General features: G+C 38.8%; 1 protein-coding gene across 1 annotated transcript in view; it reads left to right on the top strand.

The window, feature by feature from the left end:
* MINDY3 (MINDY lysine 48 deubiquitinase 3) overlaps positions 1–22,581 on the top strand; it is a 91,500-nt gene that overhangs the window by 52,500 nt on the left and 16,419 nt on the right. The window contains exon 11 of the mRNA XM_059059200.2: positions 17,983–18,055. Within this exon, the coding sequence (XP_058915183.1) occupies positions 17,983–18,055 (73 nt within the window). The remainder of the gene's footprint in view (positions 1–17,982; positions 18,056–22,581) is intronic.

Raw genomic sequence — 22,581 nt, 5'->3', positions numbered from 1 at the left:
AAGGCCATATGTGACAAGCCATATGTGAAAAACTGAAACCATTTCCTCTAAGATCAGGAACAAGACAAGGTTGCCCACCCTCACCACTATTATTCAACATAGTTTTGGAAGTTTTAGCCATGGCAATAAGAGAAGAAAAATAAATAAAAGGAATCCAAATCGGAAAAGAAGAAGTAAAACTGTCACTGTTTGCAGATGACATGATACTATACATAGAGAATCCTAGAGATGCTACCAGAAAACTACTAGAGCTAATCAATGAATTGGGTAAAGTAGAAGAATACAAAATTAACGCACAGAAGTCTCTTGTATTCCTATACACTAATGATGAAAAATCTGAAACAGAAATTAAGGAAACACTCCCATTTACCACTGCAACAAAAAGAATAAAATACCTAGGAATAAACCTACCTAAGGAGACAAAAGATCTGTATGCAGAAAACTATAAGACACTGATAAAAGAAATTAAAGATGATACAAAGAGATGGAGAGATATATCATGTTCTTCGATTGGAAGAATCAACATTGTGAAAATGACTGTACTTCCCAAAGCAATGTACAGATTCAATGCAACCCCTATCGAACTACCAATGGCATTTTTCACAGAACTAGAACAAAAAATTTCACAATTTGTATGGAAACACAAAAGATCCCAAATAGCCAAAGCAATCTTGAGAAAGATAAATGGAACTGTTGGAATCAGGCTCCCTGACTTCAGACTGTACTACAGAGTTACAGTAATCAAGACAGTATGGTACAAAAACAGAAATATATGTCAATGGATAGAAAGCTCAGAGATAAACCACACACCTATGGTCACCTTATTTTTGATAAAAGAGGCAAGAATATACAGTGGAGAAAAGACATCCTCTTCAATCAGTGGTGCTGGGAAAACTGGAAAGCTACATGTAAAAGAATGAAATTAGGACACTCTCTAACACCAGACACAAAAATAAACTCAAAAGAGATTAAAGAGCTAAATGTAAGGCCAGACACTATAAAACTCTTAGAGCAAAACATAGGCAGAACACTCTATGACAGAAATCACAGCAAGATCCTTTTTCACCCACCTCCTAGAGAAATGGAAATCAAAATAAACAAATGGGACCTAATGAAACTTAAAATCTTTTGCACAGCAAAGGAGACCATAAACAAGACAAAATGAGAATCCTCAGAATGAGAGAAAATACTTGCAAATGAAGCAACTGACAAAGGATTAATCTCCAAAATTTACAAGCAGTTCATGCAGCTGAATATCAAAGACACAAACAACCCAATCCAAAAATGGGCAGAAGACCTAAACAGACATTTCTCCAAAGAAGATATACAAATTACCAACAAACACATGAAAGGATGCTCAACATCACTAATCATTAGAGAAATGCAAATCAAAACTACAATGAGGTATCAACTCATACCAGTCAGAATGGCTATCATCAAAAAATCTACAAACAATAAATGTTGGAGAGGGTGTGGCGAAAAGGGAACCCTCTTGCACTGTTGGTGGGAATGTAAATGGATACAGCCACTATGGAGAACAGTATGGAGGTTCCTTAAAAAACTAAAAATAGAACTACCATATGACCCAGCAATCCCACTACTGGGCATATACCCTTAGAAAACAATAATTCAAAAAGAGTTATGTACCACAGTGTTCATTGCAGCTCTATTTACAATATCCAGGACATGGAAGCAACTTAAGTGTCCATCATTGGATGAATGGATAAAAAAGATGTGGCACATATATACAATGCAATATTACTCAGCCATAAAAAGAAACGCAATTGAGTTATTTGTAGAGACGTGGATGGACCTAGACTCTGTCATACAGAGTGAAGTAAGTCAGAAAGAAAAAAACAAATACCGTGTGCTAACGCATATGTATGGAATCAAAAAAAAAAAAAAAAAAAAAAGGTTCTGATGAACTTAGGGCCGGGACAGGAATAAAGACACAATCGTAGAGAATGGACTTGAGGACCTGGGAAGGGAGAAGGGTAAGCTGGGACGAAGTGAGAGAGTGGCATGGACATATATACACTACCAAATGTAAAATAGATAGCTAGTGGGAAGCAGCTTGGTGCTTTGTGACCACCTAAGAGGGGTGGGATAGGGAGGGTGGGAGGGAGATGCAAGAGGGAGGAGATATGGGGGATATATGTATATGTATAGCTGATTCACTTTGTTACAAGGCAGAAATTAACATACCATTGTAAAGCAATTATACGCCTATAAAGTTGTTTAAAAAAATTATTCAGTAGATCCCTAAGCTTATAAATCAAGAAATAACAGTTAATGCATGCAGCATCCTATATGGAGACAAAAACAGAGTAACTTGCTTTTATTCTTCTGCCTGCTCAACTTAAATGCACATAACATACACAGATTCTTTCTCCAGATTATTGAATAAAAACAATTTTGATGAGTATTTGTAAGTAAACTGTCACATTATATATGCTATCATTTAAAATTTGCCTTCATGGTTTGAGGATGGGTAAGAAAATAGTTTCTATTCAGTGAAATAACCGTCCGTTTTGGTTTTTCTTTTTGAGATGAACAGTTCATTTTTAGGAGTCTAAGTAATTACAGTTTTTTAAAAAGAGTTATCAATTTGTCATTTTAAATTTCAGTGCCAATCTGTTTATTTAATAAAATCACTTGATATTTGAGATGTCCAATGGCCCAGAACTTATTTTTATATCATTGGAACCATCTTCTTGACCCATAGAGAATCACTGAACACATTTTGTAGGACTGGGAGAGATTTTTCACAATTGAGTTTTATTTGAATGTCAATGTTGAAAATAAATTTAATAACCTTTATGAACAGGTTGTAAAACTTCAGATAATTTATGACCATCTCCTCTATGTAATCTTTAAATTTTTAAATTGAACTCTGCCATGTTTTATAAATCATCTTTTCTGTCCAGTGTAGACATGGTCATCTTTTTAATCTTAACACCTGGGTGAAGTAACAAACATGATATTGTACTCTGATGTATTTTAGAGAATGTGGTTGAAAAAAATGTAGCTTGCTATCTTATGTAAATAGGGTTTTCTACTTAATATTGAGGGGAAAAAGCACAGAATCTAACTTCAGGGACGTTTAGGAACTCAGAGTCATCAAGCAGCAGGGGTTTCACAGAACCCGCCAATAGAAGGTTTCCTGGCGAAGAGAGGACAGTCGGATGACACAGTTGAGACGGTCTGCATCTCCAGATTTCTGGGAAGGACTTTTTTTGACACCAGCTCTGTAGGCTGGCAAGCGTCTTCTCCTTCAGTTTGCTCCTTTCTCTCCTGCACTTTCGAGAAACACCAGAGAAAAACTCTGCAAGGCGTGTTTTCCACTGTGAAACAGACCCTCTGCCTTTAGAGGTCCCCTAGGCTTGCACCTGGACTGGACTAGACTCCTTGGAAAGTGGGCACCTGAAGAGCTGTCAGGGATGCAGCATGCACTCTTGGGGGCACAGGTTCACAAGAAAGGTTTGGAATGAACCTGGGATGCAGATGGAGAAGAGGTGGGGGGGGAGTCCTGTGAGCCATGGCCCAGAAGGGGACCGTACTTGGGTGTTGCCATGACAGTGGATGTGCTTGCAGAGACGGGAAGAGGAGGCACCCAGAGCACGGCCAGCAGTTTCCTCCTGCCCACTGAGCCGGGCAAGTTCATAGCTCTGCCCTTACCTCGGGCACAGGCGGCAGTGCCTCTGTCCCTGGGACGTACCTGAGGGAGGGCCTCTAGAAAGGCTGCTGGTTTAGATGAAACCAGGAGGCTAAGTAAGGCTCAGGCTGTCCGCTGGAGACAGTGGCTGGGGGCTCCTGTCTCGGCCCCACCAGCCCCGCCTCAGCCCCCTGTATCCAGCCGGGCCAGTGGGAGAACTGGGAAGGGGCCTGCCCCCCTTCACTGTGGCTAACGTTTGCTAGGCCAGTTATGGTGCACCAGTGATGCAATGTTTTCCCTCTTCTGTTTCCCTCCCAGTTTCCCCTTTTCAGGGTTTTCTGGAGGATGTTGTTGTTTTTCTTTCTCTCTGCTTTGCGTTTGAGGATCGTGGTCAGTGGAGGTCAGTGGAGCCCCGCCGTCCCCTGGAGGGACCCTGTGGTTGCTGTGCGAAGAGCGCTGCTCCCGCTTTGCTGAGGGTGAAGGGCATGGCTGCCGTTCGTTACACTCACGCCCCTCTGCCCCCACGGGCGATGCTTCAAAGCTTCCGCTCCTGTGCAGAGAAGGACTTGCTAAGTTTGCAGTTGGGTGTCAGCATCAGGACCCTGGGTGTCTTCCCCACCCACGTGGCGCACCGGGCACCTTGGCTCTTGGAGCCAAGGTTCCTCAAAGGGGCACAGCCTGGCCTGGTCCCCAACCTCAGGGGTCTGGGGTCCCTGTGGCGCTTCCTGAAGTCCAGGTTGGCAAGAGACCATGGGGCCAGAGGCCAGCCGGAAGGGGGGCGCTCCTCCAGCAACCCACGTGGCAGCCGGTCCCTAGCTGGGACCCTTCCCTCCCACCCAGCCGGGGGGCCGGGTTCCAATGCGGTGAGTGAGCTTGTGGACTGGCACGGGGCTGGAGGCTCGCAGCCCCGCTGGGCAGTGCGTCCAGGGCCATTCAGATGCCAAGCATCAGGAAGTCGTTTTGTGCAACCACCTGAAGCAGAGAGATTTTTTTAAAAGCGTAAATTATTCTCAGTTGTTCCGTGATGATCTTGTCTTTTTCTTTTCCCCGTGACTTCGCCTCAGTGATTCTTTCACATCAGATAAATCTTGAGAAAGACTTGGTGCCCCTCCCTCCCGGGCCCCACTCAGTACCCATGCGTGTGCACCCCCAGCCTTTCTCAGTAGTAGTTTAGACGTTCTAGGCAATGCACAGGTGACTGTGTCTCTCTCTCTGATGCAAGAAACTCAAGTCATCTTAAAAAAATACAAAGAAAACAAACACACACAAAAAAATCTTTTTAGGCCAGAGTTTTCTACAGGTACTAATGAATAGTTTTCTTAATCCTTGTAAGTTTTATGTGTTTAATATTTCTTAATACCAGTAGCATTAATTTATACTTTTGTAGCAACAAAATATTTTTATAAACAGCCAGTGCTTTGGCTCAAGTCTCCACAAGGGGCTCATGCAGGGTTTTCTTGGGACCTGTGTACAGTGTACTGTATTTAAAAAAAAAAGTTACCTAGTGTCACCCTTGCTATGTTAATTAATGAAAGACGTTGTTTCCGGTCTCCTGTGTCATTGGTGTGGACCCAGCAGTTCTCCAAGGAGTCACGTTGCACGGGGGTTGAGTTGATGGTTCTTGTGATATGTAAACCCCCAAGACCAAACTTGAGGGTTTATTTAGGCTTTTTTTCTGTTCGTCCTTTGGATTTTTGGTTTCATTTCGTTTTGGTACCGTTTGCCATTTACAGCCAAATCAGTTTTGTGGTGTTTAAAACTTTTACTGATGTCAAATGGAGGAAAGGAACAGGAAAAAAAAAAAAAAAGATTTTTACAAAGTAATAAAATGTAAAACTGAGCTGTTTAAATGTTGCCGTTTTTACCTGTTCTTGTCCAACAGTGGGACATTCCCAGGGAGAAGAGGAAGGTTCCACTTGGTTTCTTAAATCGCCAAAAGCCCCTGCCTGAAATGCAGCACCCCCTACCCCCCCGCCAAATTCTTGGAACATTATTTCCCCGTTGGTTGATGCCCAGGCAAAAAGACACCCTTTTAATGGTTAGGGGGAGGATCGCTTGCTTAAATGATTTCATCTCAGTGTTGTATTTATGGTTTGACAATAAAACGACCTTGCGGGGGAAAGGATGTGGGTGAGGTGAATTGTGGTACAGTGTACACACGCGGACCTTTTCAAAGGAGGAGACAGTTTCTGTTAAGTGAGGTAGAATGCTCCAGGCAGGCCTTCTGAACGATGGTTGAGTAAAACCTTTGGATCTGTACCTCGTGAGGGCGCGAGCCCTGTGTGCGGGGGCGGGGTATTCAGATACACCACGGTACTCTCCATGAGTTAGGTGAAAACTTGCAGATCTCCTGCAAAGGTAAAAGAAAGGATTTCGAGTAGTAGATGCTTAAGGAATTTAGAACTTGATTGTTCAAACAAGATGGTGTGACATTTGTTTTATATTTAAATCTTTTCTTCTTTTGGAAGCCAGGCCTTTTCATACTGAGACATGTTAATATACTTTAAATGCCCAAGTATTACCTGATAGAACATTTGGACATTTGTCCTGTTATGTTTTTCTTCTCTCTAATCATTTTTCCCTTTGCCTCATTGACTTCCTTTTTCATATTTGGGGCCTAAGATTAAATAACTTGGGTCACTTTCATATTTTCCTCTTGAATTGGAACTAATTATGGAATTAATTTTCAATGCAAATTCAAGACAAGGGCCTTAAATTTGAAAATATGATACTTTAATATTATTAGAATTATATATATATATATATATATATACATATATATGTTAGACAAATAAATTTGTTGGTTTTGTGCATTTGAATCTCTGGGATGACAGCTGCTGATCCAACATGAAAATAGTTGCGGGGGGGGCTTCCGTGGTGGCGCAGTGGTTGAGAGTCCGCCTGCCGATGCAGGGGACACGGGTTCGTGCCCCGGTCCGGGAGGATCCCATGTGCCGCGGAGCGGCTGGGCCCGTGAGCCGTGGCCGCGGAGCCTGTGCTCCGCAATGGGAGAGGCCACAACAGTGAGAGGCCCGTGTACCGCAAAAAAAAAAAAAAAGTTTTAACCTATCTGTAACATCTAATTTTCATCTTCAGAAGATCAATGACTAATTTCCTTGGTAATCCATTTCAGACTTTTCTTCTGAAGTTGGGAAGATGAGTTTTACATTCCTTTTTGTTCTCTTTTATGGTTATAAAAGGACTCTTTGTATGTGTGTACAGAGTGTCACCTTTGACCTTTCCTATGATAAAGCAGTTTTCCTTTTAGATAAGAACACATGAAAACACACTTCTGTTTAAAGACACAGTATATGGGGAAACTGAATTTAATGCAAAGAAGAAACAAAACATTTAACTGTTCCTGCATGAGCAGACTGTTCTTACAGTGGTATCTGTTCCTGGGAATCTAGATAGAATTCTTTCTACAGAGCAAGCTCCTTTGTGTATCACTCTTCGGTGTAACATTAGCAAGACTACTGCAGTTACATGATAGAGCCCTTTTTTACGGTGTTCAAAAGTTGGACAGTTCTACTTTACCATGAATGCATTCCTCTACATGTATCCACACTGTTTGAAGGAAACGAAGTAAAGTGATGCTTTATAGATCTTATTTATTATAAAGAAAATTCACTTCTATGTAGCTTTAATTACTGGGTAAAAGTGTTGGGAGTTGGAATATAATTAGATTCACAGTTGGGCATTTTGTAAAATAATAGAGTTTTCCTATGTATTAATGCGGTTTAGTCATCCCATCCATTTATCCTAAGTAAATTTTAGAGTTTGTGCATTTATTTAAATTTCATTCCTTATCTGCTACAGAAAGGAAGTGGATTTAAGAGCTAAAGCATTAATTTTTATACTTTAAATCGTAACTTGTCATGTTTCTGTATTGGTTTTTATGAATTTTTTTTCTCTTAGTTAATCCCGTCAGTGATGTCACCCAGCTTACTGAAATTAGTTCCTCTTTCCATTTGCATTTGTTTCTTATAACTTTTTGTTACAGTAGAACCCAAATAATTGTCCAAACAAGATAAATTATCGCTGATATAAAGGCCTAAAGGCGTTCTGTTATGAGTGAAGTCCATGAGTTTTCATTAGAATCAGCATTGATGAGTCCACATCTCTACCTGTCTGTCTAGAATTGATGAAAATAATTGTAGCAAATGACGTGATAGCAGAAAAGGCCTTATAGCATATATTTAATGTGTGATAGTAAGTTTTAACAAGTTTATGATTTTGTTTATTTTCCTGTGCTTTTGTGTTTGTTATCATCCGCCCAGATTGTGGTCAAAATCCTGCTCAACATTCATGGTCCAGCCTTGCTTGACATCTTTCGTGATGCGATTGCTGACTCTCTTACACTCCCGTATGCTCCTGTAATTTCTTTAAACTTTCTAGCTTCTTGTGACCAGGGGTACTACCTGATTTATCTGCTTTCCCCCAGTACCTAGTAGAGCAAACACTGGGCATGGTGCTAAGTACCGTTGAAATGCAAGCATTAATAATACATTATAGGGACTTCCCTGGCGGTCCAGTGGTTAAGACTCCACGCAGGGGGTACGGGTACGGGTTCAATCCCTGGTCGGGGAACTAAGATCCCGAATGCCACACCGTGCGGCCAAAAATAATAATAGTAATACATTATAATAGTTTACTAGGTAATTCTACTGAGTGTGTGCCACGTATCAGGCACTGTGATAAGCATCTTACATGCATTCGTCATTCAATCCTCAGTGCAGCCCTGTAAAATACGTTCCGTTTTCATCTACATTCTATACTCTGGGGCCAGAGAAAAATAACACCTACTGGCTAGAGCAAGGATTCTGTCTCCCGAGCCTTTAGCTACTTCTGTCCCTTAGGAAAACAAACACATTATTAGTCTAGTGTGAAACAGAGACTGAAAGAGGGGAGGGGGGTGCGGAGGGATGATACTTGAATTAAAGGACATGATGTGTATTAGCCTTAGATGAAATGAAGAATGTCTTCTAGTCTTGGGAAAAGAGTAAGCAAAAAGGCGAGAGGTGTGGGAGGGGAAACTTGGGGCTATGTTTGGAGGATAGTAATTGGTTCAGTATGTGGCTGAGCCATACTTGAGCTGGGCGAGTAAGATGGAAGCAACAATTGGGCTCAGGCGCAGAGCACCAGCTGAAATAGTCGTTTCTCCCCAGACCACGCGCTCTCTACTACGCTTGCATGCGTATCTTGATACGAAAGGCTCAACCTGGACGTTCAAGTCATGAACGTAAAGCCTACTCATGGAGATAGAACAGTTACTTAATAAACAGTAAGAACTTCTCTGTGAAGCTTGCTAAAACTTGAGTATTAAAAATTGAGTATTTTCACAGTCAAACCCTGTTTAAAATGATAGAAAAGGAGGTAGAATTTGGGGGAATGTAGGGTCAGGGAGGTCCCTCACTTTTCATTTATACTAATCCAAGCCTACGAAGCGTAAATGACCAGTGTTGTTTTGGGCTACAATGTCCGTCATCTTTCTAGGCGTCCATTGTCATAGGAAACACAGGAAGTGTGTGTATGTGGAGATTCTTACTATATGCAGCTTGTATTGTTAAAATCCGTGTCAGTGGGTAGCATGGAGGAATAGAAGAGGAAAAAATAGGTCAAGTATGAATGAGACGAGCAGATATTATACACGTGACACAAGCAAGCTAAAACCCCAGCCAGAATATTAGGGTTTAATTCTTTTTGCCAGCTTCCTGAAGTCACAAACAATCCTAAAATTGGAGTGATCTACGCAGTAGTAGTCAAGAAGGGGGGGAGGGGAAGCAATGAGAGCAGTCCACCCCGCGTGGGAGGAATGTCTGACCACTGAGATTGTCTAGAACTGCCTGCGTGTGATGATGACAAAGAGGGGTTCCACAAAGTCAGTTTTATTACGTTTAAACTGCAAACAGTGCACCCTCTTTTTGCCTGTGCTGAGGCACACTGTTCCCAGCGTAGCCCTCGACCCCCCGCACACACCCCCACCGAAGCTTCTTTCTCTTAATTTGTATGCTGGCTGCACGTGTCCTCCAGGAGGAGCAGCCTCTGTCAGGAAGGGGCAGTTCTCCTGGCGGCGGGAGAAGAGGAAGGCGCCTGGCCCAGCCTCTGACGGCGCTTCAAGCTTCTTCCAGGAGCTGGCAGAACGTCACTTCTGCTTGTATTTCTCTGGCCGAAAAAGGCACCTGGCTAATCCCTGACGTCAGTGCGGCTAGGAAGTAGACACCCACAAAGAGGTACTGCGGGTCCCATAGCAACAAGCAGTGATTGTACTCTTAGAGGGAGGCGCAAGGAATTGAGAACAACAGTTACCAAATCTACCGCCATGGGTAGCTGCGGGTCCAGGTGATTTAACAGAGTTTCGTTTAAAGGATATAAAGAGTCCTTGCCTAGAAATAAGGAGGAGTTTTTGACTGGCAGATTGATTTTTGCCCAGGTGATCATATAGTATTAACTTCTACCGTTTAAAAAAGTCAGATAACCATTTTTCTTGAATTTTGTAGGTGTCCACGTGTCTAGAGAGTAATGGCTATGTTAGCTGTTTCTTTATTGACATACAGTAGATAAATGGCAAAGAGCTTCTCTCGGTCCGGTTCTTCATAGTAAACGAGAGAACATAGAAAGTGATTCTAGATGCATAAGAGAGTGGACGCCTTGGGCCTGAGGGATGAATTCTCTGGCAGAAACCAGTGGAGAAAGGCTAGAGGGGTCCCTGCTGTGAGTTGTACAGTCGTGGCAATAGGGAGAAAAAGAAGTCCGGTGGTTAATATTAATAATTGTAATGATCGTGGCAGATCATATCTGTCGGAGACTTTGCTCCTACTATCTTATTTCACTTACACGTTTAGAGTGTATGTTTATGTGTAGAAAGAATCCCAAAGGGCTTTGCTTTATGTTTCCTACCCTGACTTCTCTGCTGACACAACACAAGTCAGCACACAGCAGTGGGCTTTTCTGGAGTAGCTGGGCCTTTTGCACATCGTTTGGGCAATCATGGAAGAGTAAGAAAAAAGACCACTGTCCTGCCTACTTTCACTTGCTGGCATTAACTGAATTCTGTTTCTAACACTGGCACTGAAGAACATTATATACTTGAGAGCATTTGACAACTGATTTACAATATGTTTCACAGTGGTTCCCAAATTATTTTCCTAGGTAGTTAGTGCAGAGTCAATATGGACCATATAATAAAGTGATTTTTGAAGCAAAATTTTACTTAAAGCCTAAAGGGAAATTATATACCAGTTAACTTTATTTATTTTTTTTGGAAGGACTCTTAATAGCACTATAAAACGCTGTCTGCAGCCTAGAATGTCATGTTTGCGTGATCATTCCCGAAGATAAAGTTCTCAGAGGTTCCTTGATTCCTCGTGACAGCAGATTGCTCTTGATAATGATGAAAGGTATCATCAATAAGCTTTAAAGACCTTTCCAGTAATGAGCTACCTGCTTACACCTAGCTAACGAACTGAACACAGGCCTTCCTTATATTTCTGTAGGTGTTCAGAAGGGTAGCTAACGTTACAACATTTTAAAAGGTTTATGGTGAACAGACAGAGCTACGTGAAAAAGAGATATTTGTTTCATGACTCTAGGATATTAGATAGTCAGTCCCGTTAACACCTTGGTAGTTTGTTTGTTTGTTTTCGGAGTTTTTTTCTTTTCCCCTCTTCTCTTCTGTAGCACTTTGCCAGTTAAGCGAAGTTGGGTGAGGCTAGATAATTTTAAACGCTATATTGTTTAGCAATCCCTGTTGACCAGTAAATTGGTTGAGAAGGGGTTGTTTGCCCTAACATTCCTGTGATTAAAGCATCTGATTATACTTGACTAATGTAGAGAACTACTTTTAAGGTAAAAATAATGATAATGATAAATCAGAGTTTAAAAGCATATGGTGAATTAAAATATTCTTTACATCTTAGACTCATGTTTAGAACCTCTTGCTAGTGGGGGAACACCTTAAAGAGTTTCAGGTGCGGTACACAGTGAACTCTTCTAAGTGCTACCGCTGGGGGTGACAAAAAAAAAATGCTTACGGGTATCCTTGCTGACTTAGATAGTTTGGAATTACATCATTGGAGTCTCTACTTATTGATAACTCAGCAGTTTTTTGAGGGTGGGGGATTAATGTATGTTTGAATGTTATTTGAGAAGGTAATTTTAAGATAATAATATTCATGGAAACATAGGAACATATTTTTCTCTCTTCCATTAGATTGTGACCTTAAATGTATAGACTAGGTCTTTATCTCATCTAATAGGCTTGACAGTATCAAAACATTATGGCTGTGTGGATAGTCATATGGGAAAAATATATTAAATATGTAATCTAAAAGCTATTGCCATATTAAGTCTCGGAAATGGAAAACCTGAGGGTAGAATCCTCTTCTTTGTATTATTCTTCACACCTACACAGTCTTTACGTAAGAGTTCTATTTTACTTTATCCTTTCTAATGAAATCATTTCCTTTATGTGCAATGAGAAAACTTTGGCAGTTATATCTCACACAAGTTGTATATCTTAAGGTTGTAAAGGACTCTTTCTCAGTTAATGGAATTCTATACTTGCTGTTCGAACTTGCTATGCAAATATGAAATATATATAATATTAATAAGTTACCAAAATTACTACATGGATCATTCTGCTCCAGGTCTTAAATGGAAAACCTTGTTCAGAAGTGTTTAAGTTAAATAAATTGGTAAAAGTGAGTGTTGGAATTTGTAATTTTAAATCGAATTAAAAAGGTAAAAGGAGTTCAGGATGAAGCACTTTAATGGGAATAGAAGTTGGTTTTGTAACTTGTCCTGATTTCATCTATAAACGTTTAAAGTTTATATAAATTTAAACAAGCTTTAACTAAGAGATATTTTTCTACAATAATCTAAAAAGCATTGTTAACATTCAAAATAAGCAAGCAATAATCAATTTGGAAGACTGTACTGGTTTCGATTTGTGGATGAAAACTTTTGGAATGTTTTCATTAGACTTTACTGTAATCTTCTTTGTTTGTTTTTGTTTTGGCCTTTCTTTTTTTCCACCCCTCTTGTATAAACACATCTTAAAATAAGTGATATGATTAAGAATGGTTAATTCCTTAGGAGCTTAGCACATTAGCTATTAGTATATCACCGAGACCAAAGGAGCAAGCAAGATTTTTATTCTTAATCGTTCAAGACACAATTTGCTTTATTAGTCATGACAGTTAGAGTTGATGGTTTTATTATGTGGAACCTGACCGCTACCGCTGGGTTGTATTTTGAGAGGAAGAAAGGAATTTCTGTTTTGGTAGTTTACATCTGGAGGGTTTTTGTTGTTTGCTCACAGCGTTTTGAGATACTTGTTTCACACTTTGAAGCTTCAAGCAAGAAATTCTCTAAATTCCTTTTGGAAATACTCTGTTCTGACGTCTTTGTAGTAATCTGCGTTCACCTGTTTCCGTATCTTACCTGGCAGGCTCTCCAGCCTTGACCTCCTCTAGGGCCCGTGGCCCCTTTGTCCTGGCGCGTGCGAAGCCTGCGGCGGGCAGCACCGGCTGGTCGGAGTGTGCCGAGCGTTAAGACAGCCGAGAGCGCCACCTCCAAGCTCCGCGTGTTCGGAGTCGGCTCCTTCTCCCAGCAGAGCTGATTTCCCTGCCTAACTACTCCTCGCCTCTCACGGTTCTCAGTCCTCTTCAGCTCTTTCAGTTCCCCTGTGCTACGCGAATTCACATCTTCCTGCCTCTCGTGATTCTTTTTCCTGCCAGCTAGAACTTCCCACCCTCTTTCCTCTCTCAGATGAGACCCACAATATCATCGCTGTAAAACCTAGTGAGGCGATTAAGATATCATTATAGCTGCAGATGTGTCAGAAGAAGGCATGTTTACTGAGTGTTAGAGCATTTGGGGAAAAAATATAACATATCCTCTAAATCGTGGGTCAGCAAACTATGGCCCACAGGCCAAATCAAGCCCTACCACCTGTTTTGTAATTTATTGGAACACAGCCATGTGCATCTGTTTATATATTGTACCATCTTGCTGCCTATGCATTGTATTATCATGCTACCTTATGGCCCGCAAAGCCAAAAATATTTACTTTTTGGCCCATTACAGAAAACATGTGGCAACCCTTACTCTAAATGAACACTTGTTAAACCAGAGTACGCCAGGAGTTTTCCCTGGGCTTCAGCTGGTCTTTCTATATCAGGCCAGGCCCATTCAAACAAGAGCGAAGAACACATTTTCTGAAGCCTAATTTTTTTATATGTTCATACCCAGAGGCAGATGATAAGCAGTGAACATTTTATTAAGTTTAATTTTTTTCTACATAAGCATAGTATATTTTTTATTTGTAGCATTTGGAACTTAAGAGATGAGGCATCAGGTAATTCACGTTAATTTTTTTTTTTTTTTTTTGAACTCCTGCATTTTCTGAAATCTTTAATGCTGGAGAATTTGATGCAGACCTTTTTTTCTCTGGCTAAAAATGGAATCTTCCTTGTTTCCCCAACTTTATAAATGGTAGTAATTTCCCAAAACTTCACTTTGTAGGAAGATTAAAATAATGCTTCATTTATATTCTCTGCCACCTCTTCCCCCAAAAGAGTGTTTGTTTTATTTTGACCAAGGAAAACAATATTCCCTTTCCTTCTATTTAGATCATACTTTTAATTAATATTTAGAAAATTTGAAGTAGTGTTTTAAAACTCATTTCAAACTTTGCCTCATCACTTACTAGTAATAAAGGTTGAAATGCAACAGATTGTGAATAGAAAGAATGACTATATCTTCATCTTGTGTCTCCAGAATGTTCCCCCTTGCGTAAAATCTCATCTACAGCTGTATACCTTCTCCCCCATGAGAATTTCAGTGACAGTACTCATCCACAAATTCCAACAGCCATTCTAAAGGGAAGAATTGAAAACAGAAAGGAGAGTTGGAAGTAGTTCAGGGGGCTAAAGCTTATTCTGGAATACATGTAGAAATGTTTGCAATTAAGGTTTGGGAGTGGTAAAAGAAGCTAAGGAGTAATAATAATGATAGCCCTGTGCTAGTAATGGCTCCCTAAATCTGAGAGCTGACGCTGTAATCCTAGCTTTGATATAAGGGTAATTATAGAGCTAAGACTGTCCTGGTGATGTACTGGACAAAGAAAAGCACTTTAAGAAATATTGTTAAAAATAGGTTAAATGAACAAACTTAACCCAAGAATCTGGCAGTATTCTACCAGAGTTTTAAATGCCTTCTTTCTTTGGCCCAGCAATCCTACTCTGGAACTCTGTCGTGCAGATACAACTGTTCATGTATGAAATTACATGTTCAAGTTTGTGTGGTACAGCATTGGTTATGGCAAAAGATTAGACACAATCCAAGTGTCCAGCAATAAAGGACTGGATCATAAAATCAGAAAGGCATTGAAGGTTGAACCAGATGAAAGCATGTCCCTTGACATGTGTATTGTCTACAAAATAGCATAGAAAATGCACGAAAAGGAGACCCTAAGAGTTGCTAACACGGGATGGTAAAAGGGAAATACTTGTACATTACCAAATTTTACAATGTTATAAAATAACAGATTTTAAAAAGTATTTTATCATTTATTTTAACACATTAAAACTGTGTAGGAGCTTGTATATATTCCATTGTTTTGATTCCCATACCCATTTGATTTCTACTCCTATATGTACCGAACATTCTATTGAGGTGTTCAGGGCATGGCCCAGTAAGAACTACTCTAGGGGCTTCCCTGGTGGCACAGTGGTTAAGAATCCACCTGCCAATGCAGGTGACACGCGTTCAAGCCCTGGTCTGGGAAGATCCCACATGCCGCAGAGCAACTAAGCCAATGCGCCATAACTACTGAGACTGCACTCTACAGCCCGCAAGCCACAACTTCCGAGCCCGAGTACCACAACTACTGAGCCAGCATGCCACAACTACTGAGGCCCACACACCTAGAGCCCGTGCTCTGCAACAAGAGAAGCCACCACAATGAGAAGCCCGCACACCACAGTGAACAGTAGCCCCTGCTCACCACAACTAGAGAAAGCCCGCATGCAGCAATGAAGACCCAACACAGCCAAAAATAAATTAATTAATTAATTAATTAAGTTTTTAAAAAGAACTACTCTAATTGACTCTTAGAGGTTTATTCCTTCATCTTTGAGGTAAGGGTGGGATGATTAGGACAAAAGTTAATTAGTACATTTCTTACAAAAATGTATTTCCACAGAGAAACAGCAATTTAAATTCTTTTTGACTTTTATGCCCCACAATTTTTCTTTTTTTATTGAAGTAGATTTACAATGTTAGTTTGTAAGTTACAGAGTTAGTTTCTGGTGTACAGCAAAGTGATTCAGTTATACAAATATATATACTCTTTTTCATACTCTTTTCCATTATGGTTTATTACAGGATATTGAATATAGTTCTCCATGCTGTACAGAAGACCATGTTGTTTATCTGTTTTATATATAGTTGTTTGTATCAGCTAATCCGAAACTCCGAATTTATCCCTCCCGCACCCCCTTTCCCCTTCGCTAACCATAAGTTTGTTTTCTGTGTCTGTGAGTCTATTTCTGTTTTGTAAATAAGTTCATTTTTATCATATTTTAGATTGCACATATAAGTGATATCATACAGTATTTGACTTTCTCTTTCTGGCTTAATTTAGTATGATAATCTCTAGGTGCATCCATGTTATGCAAATGGCATTATTTCATTCTTTTTTATGGCTAAATAGTATTCCGGTGTGTGTGTTTTGTGTGTATGTGTGTGTGTGTGTGTGTATACATACCACATCTTTTTATCTTTTCATCTGTGAATGGGCATTTAGGTTTCTTCCATTGTCTTGGCTATTGTAAACAGTGCTGCTGTGAACATTGGGGTGCATGTATCCATTCGAACCATGGGTTTCCCCGGATATATGCCCAGGAGTGGGATTGCTGGGTCATATGGTGACTGTATTTTTAGGTTTTTAAGGAATCTCCACACTGTTCTCCATAGTGGCTGCACCAATTTACATTCCCACCAACAGTGCAGGTAGGGTTCCCTTTTCTCCACACCCTTTCCAGCATTTATTATTTGTAGACATTTTAATGATGTGGCCATTCTGACTCGTGTGAGTCAGAATGTAGTTCTGTAGTTCTGAATCCATTTCTCTGATAATTAGTGATGAGCATGTTCCCACGTGCCTATTGGCCATCTGTATATCTTCTTTGGAGAAATGTCTGTTTAGGTCTTCTGCCCATTTTTTGAGTGGGTTGTTTGTTTTTTTGTTATTGAGTTGTATGAGCTGTTTGTATATTTTGGAAATTGAGCTCTTGTCAGTTGCATCATTTGCAAATATTTTCTCCCATTCTATAGGTTGTCTTTTTGTTTTCTTTATGGTTTCCTTTACTGTGCAAAAGCTTATAACTTTGATTAGGTCCTATTTGTTTATTTTTGCTTTTATTTCTATTGCCTTGGGAGAGACTGTGACCTAAGAAAACATTGCTGTGGTTTATGTCAGAATGTTTTGCCTGTGTTCTCTTCTAGGAGTTTTATAGTGTCATATCTTATATTAAAGTCTTTAAGCCATTTTGAGTTTATTTTTGTGTATGGTGTTGACGGAGTGTTCTAAGTTCATTAATTTATATGTGGGAAGGCTTTCAGCTTTTCACCATTGAGTATTATGTTGGCTGTGGATTTGTCATAAATAGCTTTTATCATGTTGAGATATGTTCCCTTTATACCCACTTCTTAAAAAGGATTCAGGGTGGGAAAAAGGGATGCTTGGAAACTTGTTTTCCGATGAGGTGTGTCTGAGTGAACACAATTACAGGCAGATGCTTGGACCAGATTTATGAATAGAGGAAAACAATTAGAACCTAGATTCTAGTTTCATGTCAGTCAATTGTAGAGTTTCATAATGGTTAATATATGTGGAGTAAAGGTTTGTGAAGAGTCCAAGATAACAGTGAATTCTGTGCTTATTTTTGGTAAATTGTAATACTGCTTACTTTGTAAAGAAACTAGTCATGATAGAGAGTCAGTTTTATGGGGAAAAGAAATCCGCCTTTTGGATATTTCCTTTAATAAAAGTTAAAATTCTGAACATGCAGAACTTGATTATTGATCTGTGCCTAGGTATTGATGTAACATACTTCCTAAAGTAGTAAATTTCAAATGCATTCCTATGTAATTCCTTGCTGTCATATCTCTGGATTTAATTTTTTAAATATTTGAAAGCTAGAGTATGCTTCCAGTTAAGACTTTTTACTTAGACAATAATATAAAGCAAAACTATCAGTCATTATTTTCAATGCCATTATATTGTAGCTCGCCGACAGCATGCTTTTTTATGTTTTCAGGATATGGCTTTAGTTGCCCCTGAGGCTCCTTCAGAGCAAGCCAGAAGAGTTTTTCAAACTTACGATCCAGAAGGTAAAAGATTTTATTTTTTATTAACGCTGATTCTGTGTTTTATATCTTCATATGTTTGAAATATATTGATACTTTCCTGAGTTTTATTTTTTAAGAGTTATGGGATTATTGAGAGAAATGTAGCTTGCATTTCTTGAAAATTTTACATAGAATGGTGAAAATGGGAACCAAAAAAAATAGGAAACTTCAGTGATCATCATATTCTCACATGGTATAAGGGTTTTGTGTTTCTTGTGGTACTAAAGTTATGATTACTTGAATCTTGACCTCTGATGGTGTTAAACAGGGAAAAATACCACCTCTTGAATAACTTTTCAAAGAGCTTAAGTGATTTATTTATTTATTTATTCAAATGAATAAATGTTTCAGAATATTTCTTTTTTTTAAATAATTGAGATATAATTGACATATTACATTCTGTAAGTTTAAGGTATACAGCATGTTGCTTTGATATATTTATATATTGCAAAATGATTACTATTTTAGCATTAGGTATAACACCTCTATCACATCACGTAATTACTTCTTTTTTGTGGTGAAAACAGTTAAGATCTGGTCTGTTCACAATTTTGAAGTTTATAATACAGTATTGTTGACTGTAATCACCATTGCTGTTCATTAGTTCTCCAGAACTTATTTATCTACTAGTTGCAAGTTTCTACCTTTAAACAACATCTCTCCAATAACCTACCTCAAGCCCCTGGTAACCACCACTCTACTCTGTTATTACAAATTCAGCTTTTCTAGATTCTACATATAAGTGATACCATACAGTATTTGTCTTTCTACGTCTGATTTACTTCACTTAGCATAATGTCCTCAAGGTTTATCCATGTTGTCACAAAAGGTAGGATTTCCCTCTTTGTCATGGCTAAATAATATCCCATTGTGTGTGTGTACACACGCATACACACTGTAATCTTTATCCATTGACAAACACATAGGCTGTTTCCATAGCTTGGCTGTTGTGAATAATATTGCAGTGATTGTGGTTGTGCAGATATCTCTTTGAACTACTGATTTCACTACCTTCAGATATATACCCGGGAGTGGAATTGCTGAATCATATGGTAGTTCTGTTTTTAATTGTTTGAAGAATCTTGTGCTGTTTTCTTTAATAGAGATACCATTTTGTATTTTCACCAACAGTGCATAAGGTTTCCCCTTTCTCCACAAACTCACCAACATTTAATCTCGTCTTTTTTTTTGGGGGGGGCATGCCATGTGGCATGTGGGATCTCCCCTGACTGGGGATCAAACCCGTGCCCCCTGCATTGGGAGCACATAGTCCTAACCACTGGATCGCCAGGGAAGTCCAGTCTCTTGTCTTTTTGATAAAGGTCATTCTAACACATGTGAGGTGATACCTCATTGTGATTTTGATTTGCATTTTCCTGATGATTAGTGATACTGAACATTTTTTCATATACCTATTGGCCATTTGTATGTCTTCTTTAGAAAAATGTCTATTCAGGTCCATTGCTAACTTTTTAAATGAATTATTTGTGTTTTTGCTCTTGAGGTCTTTATATATTTTGTGTATTAACCTTTTATCAGATATATGGCTTGCAAATATTTTCTTCTGTAGGTTGCAATTTTATTATTTCCTTTGCTGTGCAAAAGCTCTTTAGTTTAATGCAGTCCCACTTGTTTATTTTAGTTTTGCTGTCTTATCCAAGAAATCACTACCAAGACCAATGGCAAGGACCTTTTTCCCTACATTTTCTTTTAGTAGCTTTACAGTTTCAAGTCTTACATTTAAGTCTTTGATCCATTTCAGATTGTTTTTTGTGAATACTGTATGATAGGGGTCCAGTTTCATTCTTTTGCACGTGGATATCCATTTTTCCCAATACCATTTATTGAAAGAGACTATCCTTTCCCAATTGTATGTTCGTGGCACTCTGATCAAAAATTAGCTGACCATATATTCATGAATTTATGTCAGGGCTTACTATATTGTTACACTGGGCTATGTGCTAGTTTTTATGCCAGTAGCATATTCTTTTGATTATTAGAGCTCTGCCATATAGCTTGAAATCAGGTAACATGATGCCTCTGGCTTTGTTCTTCTTTCTCAAGATGGCTTTGGTGGTGCAGTATCTTTTGCGGTTCCAAATAAATTTAGAATAGTTTTTTCTATTTCTGTGAAAAATGTCACTGGAATATTTATTGGTAAGGATTGCATTGACTGTGTAGATCACTTTGGGTAGTATGGACATTTTAACACTATTAATTCTTGATATAACCCGTGAGCACAGTATATCCTTCCATTTATTTGTGTTTTCTTCAATCTCTTTCATCGGTGTCTTATAGTTTTCAGTGTCTTATACCTCTTTGGTTAAACGTGTGCCTGAGCGTTTCATTGTTTTTGATGCTATTGTAAATGCAATTGCTTTTTAAATTTCACTTTCAGATAGTTCTTGTTGGTATATAGAAATGCAAGTGATAACAGTATGTTGATTTGGTATCTTCCAAATTTACTGAAATCATTTTTTCTAACAGTTTTTTAGTGGAGTCTTTAGGGTTTATATATAAGACCAAGTTATCCACAGAGATCATTTTACTTTTACCTTTCCAATATGAACGCCTTTTATTTCTTTCTTGTGTCAAATTGCTATGGCTAGGACTTGCAATAATATGCTGAACAGAAATGGCAAAAGTGGGCAATCCTGTCTTTTTTCCTGTTCTCATAGGAAAGGATTTTAACTTTTCACCATTGAGTATGATACTAGCTGTAGGTTTGTTGTATATGGCCTTTATTACACTGAGGAACATTCCTTCTGTACCGTATTTTATAGTGTTTCTATTATGAAAGGATTTTGTATTATATCAAGTACCTTTTTTGCATACTGACATGATCATACAATTTTTTTCTTTTATAAATGTGGTATATATCAGATCTGTTGATTTGTGTATGTTGAACCATCCTTGCATCCCTGGAATAAATCCCACTTGATCATAGTGTATGGTCCTTTTAATCTGCTGTTGAATTCAGTTTGCTAATATTTTGTATATGTATTCATCAGGTATTATGATCTGCAGTTTTCTTTTCTTGTAGTGTCCATATTTGGCTTTGGTATCAGAGTAATGCTGGTCTCAAAGCAAATTTGGAAGTATCCCCTCATCTTTAATTTTTTGGATGATTTTTAGAAGGATTGGCATTAGTTCCTCTTTAGTTGTTTCATAGATTCAACAGTGAAACCATCTGGACTTTTCTTTGTTGGAAGGTTTTGGTTTACATTGTCAGTCTCCTTTTTGTTACTGCTCTATTAAGATGTTCTTTGTCCTCATGAGTCAGTTTTAGTAGGTTTATGTTTCTAGGAATTAATCAGTTTCTTCTCAGTTGTCCAATTTGTTGGTGTGTTATTGTTCATAGCAGTCTCTTCTGACTCTTTGTGTTTCTGTGGTAACAGTTACAGTGTCTCCTCTTTAATTCTGTTTTGTTTATCTTGTCAGAAAATCAGCTTTTTGTTTTATTGCTTTTTTCTATATTTCTCTTCTCTATTTCATATATCTCTGTTGTAGTTTTTCTTCTTTTTTTAGTTCCTTAAGGTGTAACGTGAGGTTGTTTGAGGTCCTTTTTGTTTCTTAATGTAGGCATTTATCAGTGTAAACTTCCTTCTTAAAACTGCTTTTGTAGCATCCCTAAGTTTTGATACATTGTGCTTCCGTTTTCATTTGTTTCAAGATATTTCTTGATTCCCCTTTTGATTTCTTCTTTAGCCCAGTGGTTGTTCAGGAGCATGTTGTTTAATCTGCATATATTTTGCATCTTCTTCCTGTGGTTTATTACTAGTTTCCTGTAATTGTGGTACGAAAAAATACTTGGTGTGATTTCAGTCCTTTTGAATTTGCTAAGACATGTTTTATGCCCTATCATGTGATCTATTCCTGGAGAATCTTTTATGTACACTTGAGAAGAAATGCATATTCTGCTTCTGGTATATGGAGTGTTCTGTATATGTCTGTTAGGTACATGCAGTCTAAAGTGTAATTCACAGCCCAGGCTGTCATGAAGACCTGAGGAGGTGCGATCACGTTGGCAAATGGAAGCACAAAGGAGAGAAAGTGATACCTATGAACACGAGGTAGGAGATGGAAATTTATATACAAGGAATAGCCAGCAAAGTGTTTGACTTGAAAGACAGGACACAAGAAAAATAATGATGTAGCGTTTACTAAAGAGAAGTGATGCTTGGAGGCAAGTGGTTATTGGAATAATCAAGGAAATTGATGGTCAAGGCTTGGATTTATATTTTAACGAAATATATTTCAGAGAATGAGTCAAGCGATTTCCTGTGGCATACCCTCTTCTTAAGGATTTATTTAAAGTATTTGGTTTTTTTCCCCTGCCATCTCTCACCCTGCTTCTGGCTGTTTGCCTTTTCTATACCTCACACCCCAGGGGAGAGTGGTTGTGAAGGGGTATACACATACGTATGTACGTGCCTGCTCCGTTTCAAGATACGTTAGGTGATATGTTTCTGCCCATATTGATACTAATTATTGTATGAGAGGAGGAT

Source organism: Kogia breviceps, chromosome 3 (assembly GCF_026419965.1).
Source record: "Kogia breviceps isolate mKogBre1 chromosome 3, mKogBre1 haplotype 1, whole genome shotgun sequence".
Lineage (NCBI taxonomy): Eukaryota > Metazoa > Chordata > Mammalia > Artiodactyla > Physeteridae > Kogia > Kogia breviceps.
The sequence above is the reverse complement of the archived record's forward strand: the minus strand, read 5'-3'. Positions and strand labels throughout refer to the sequence as shown.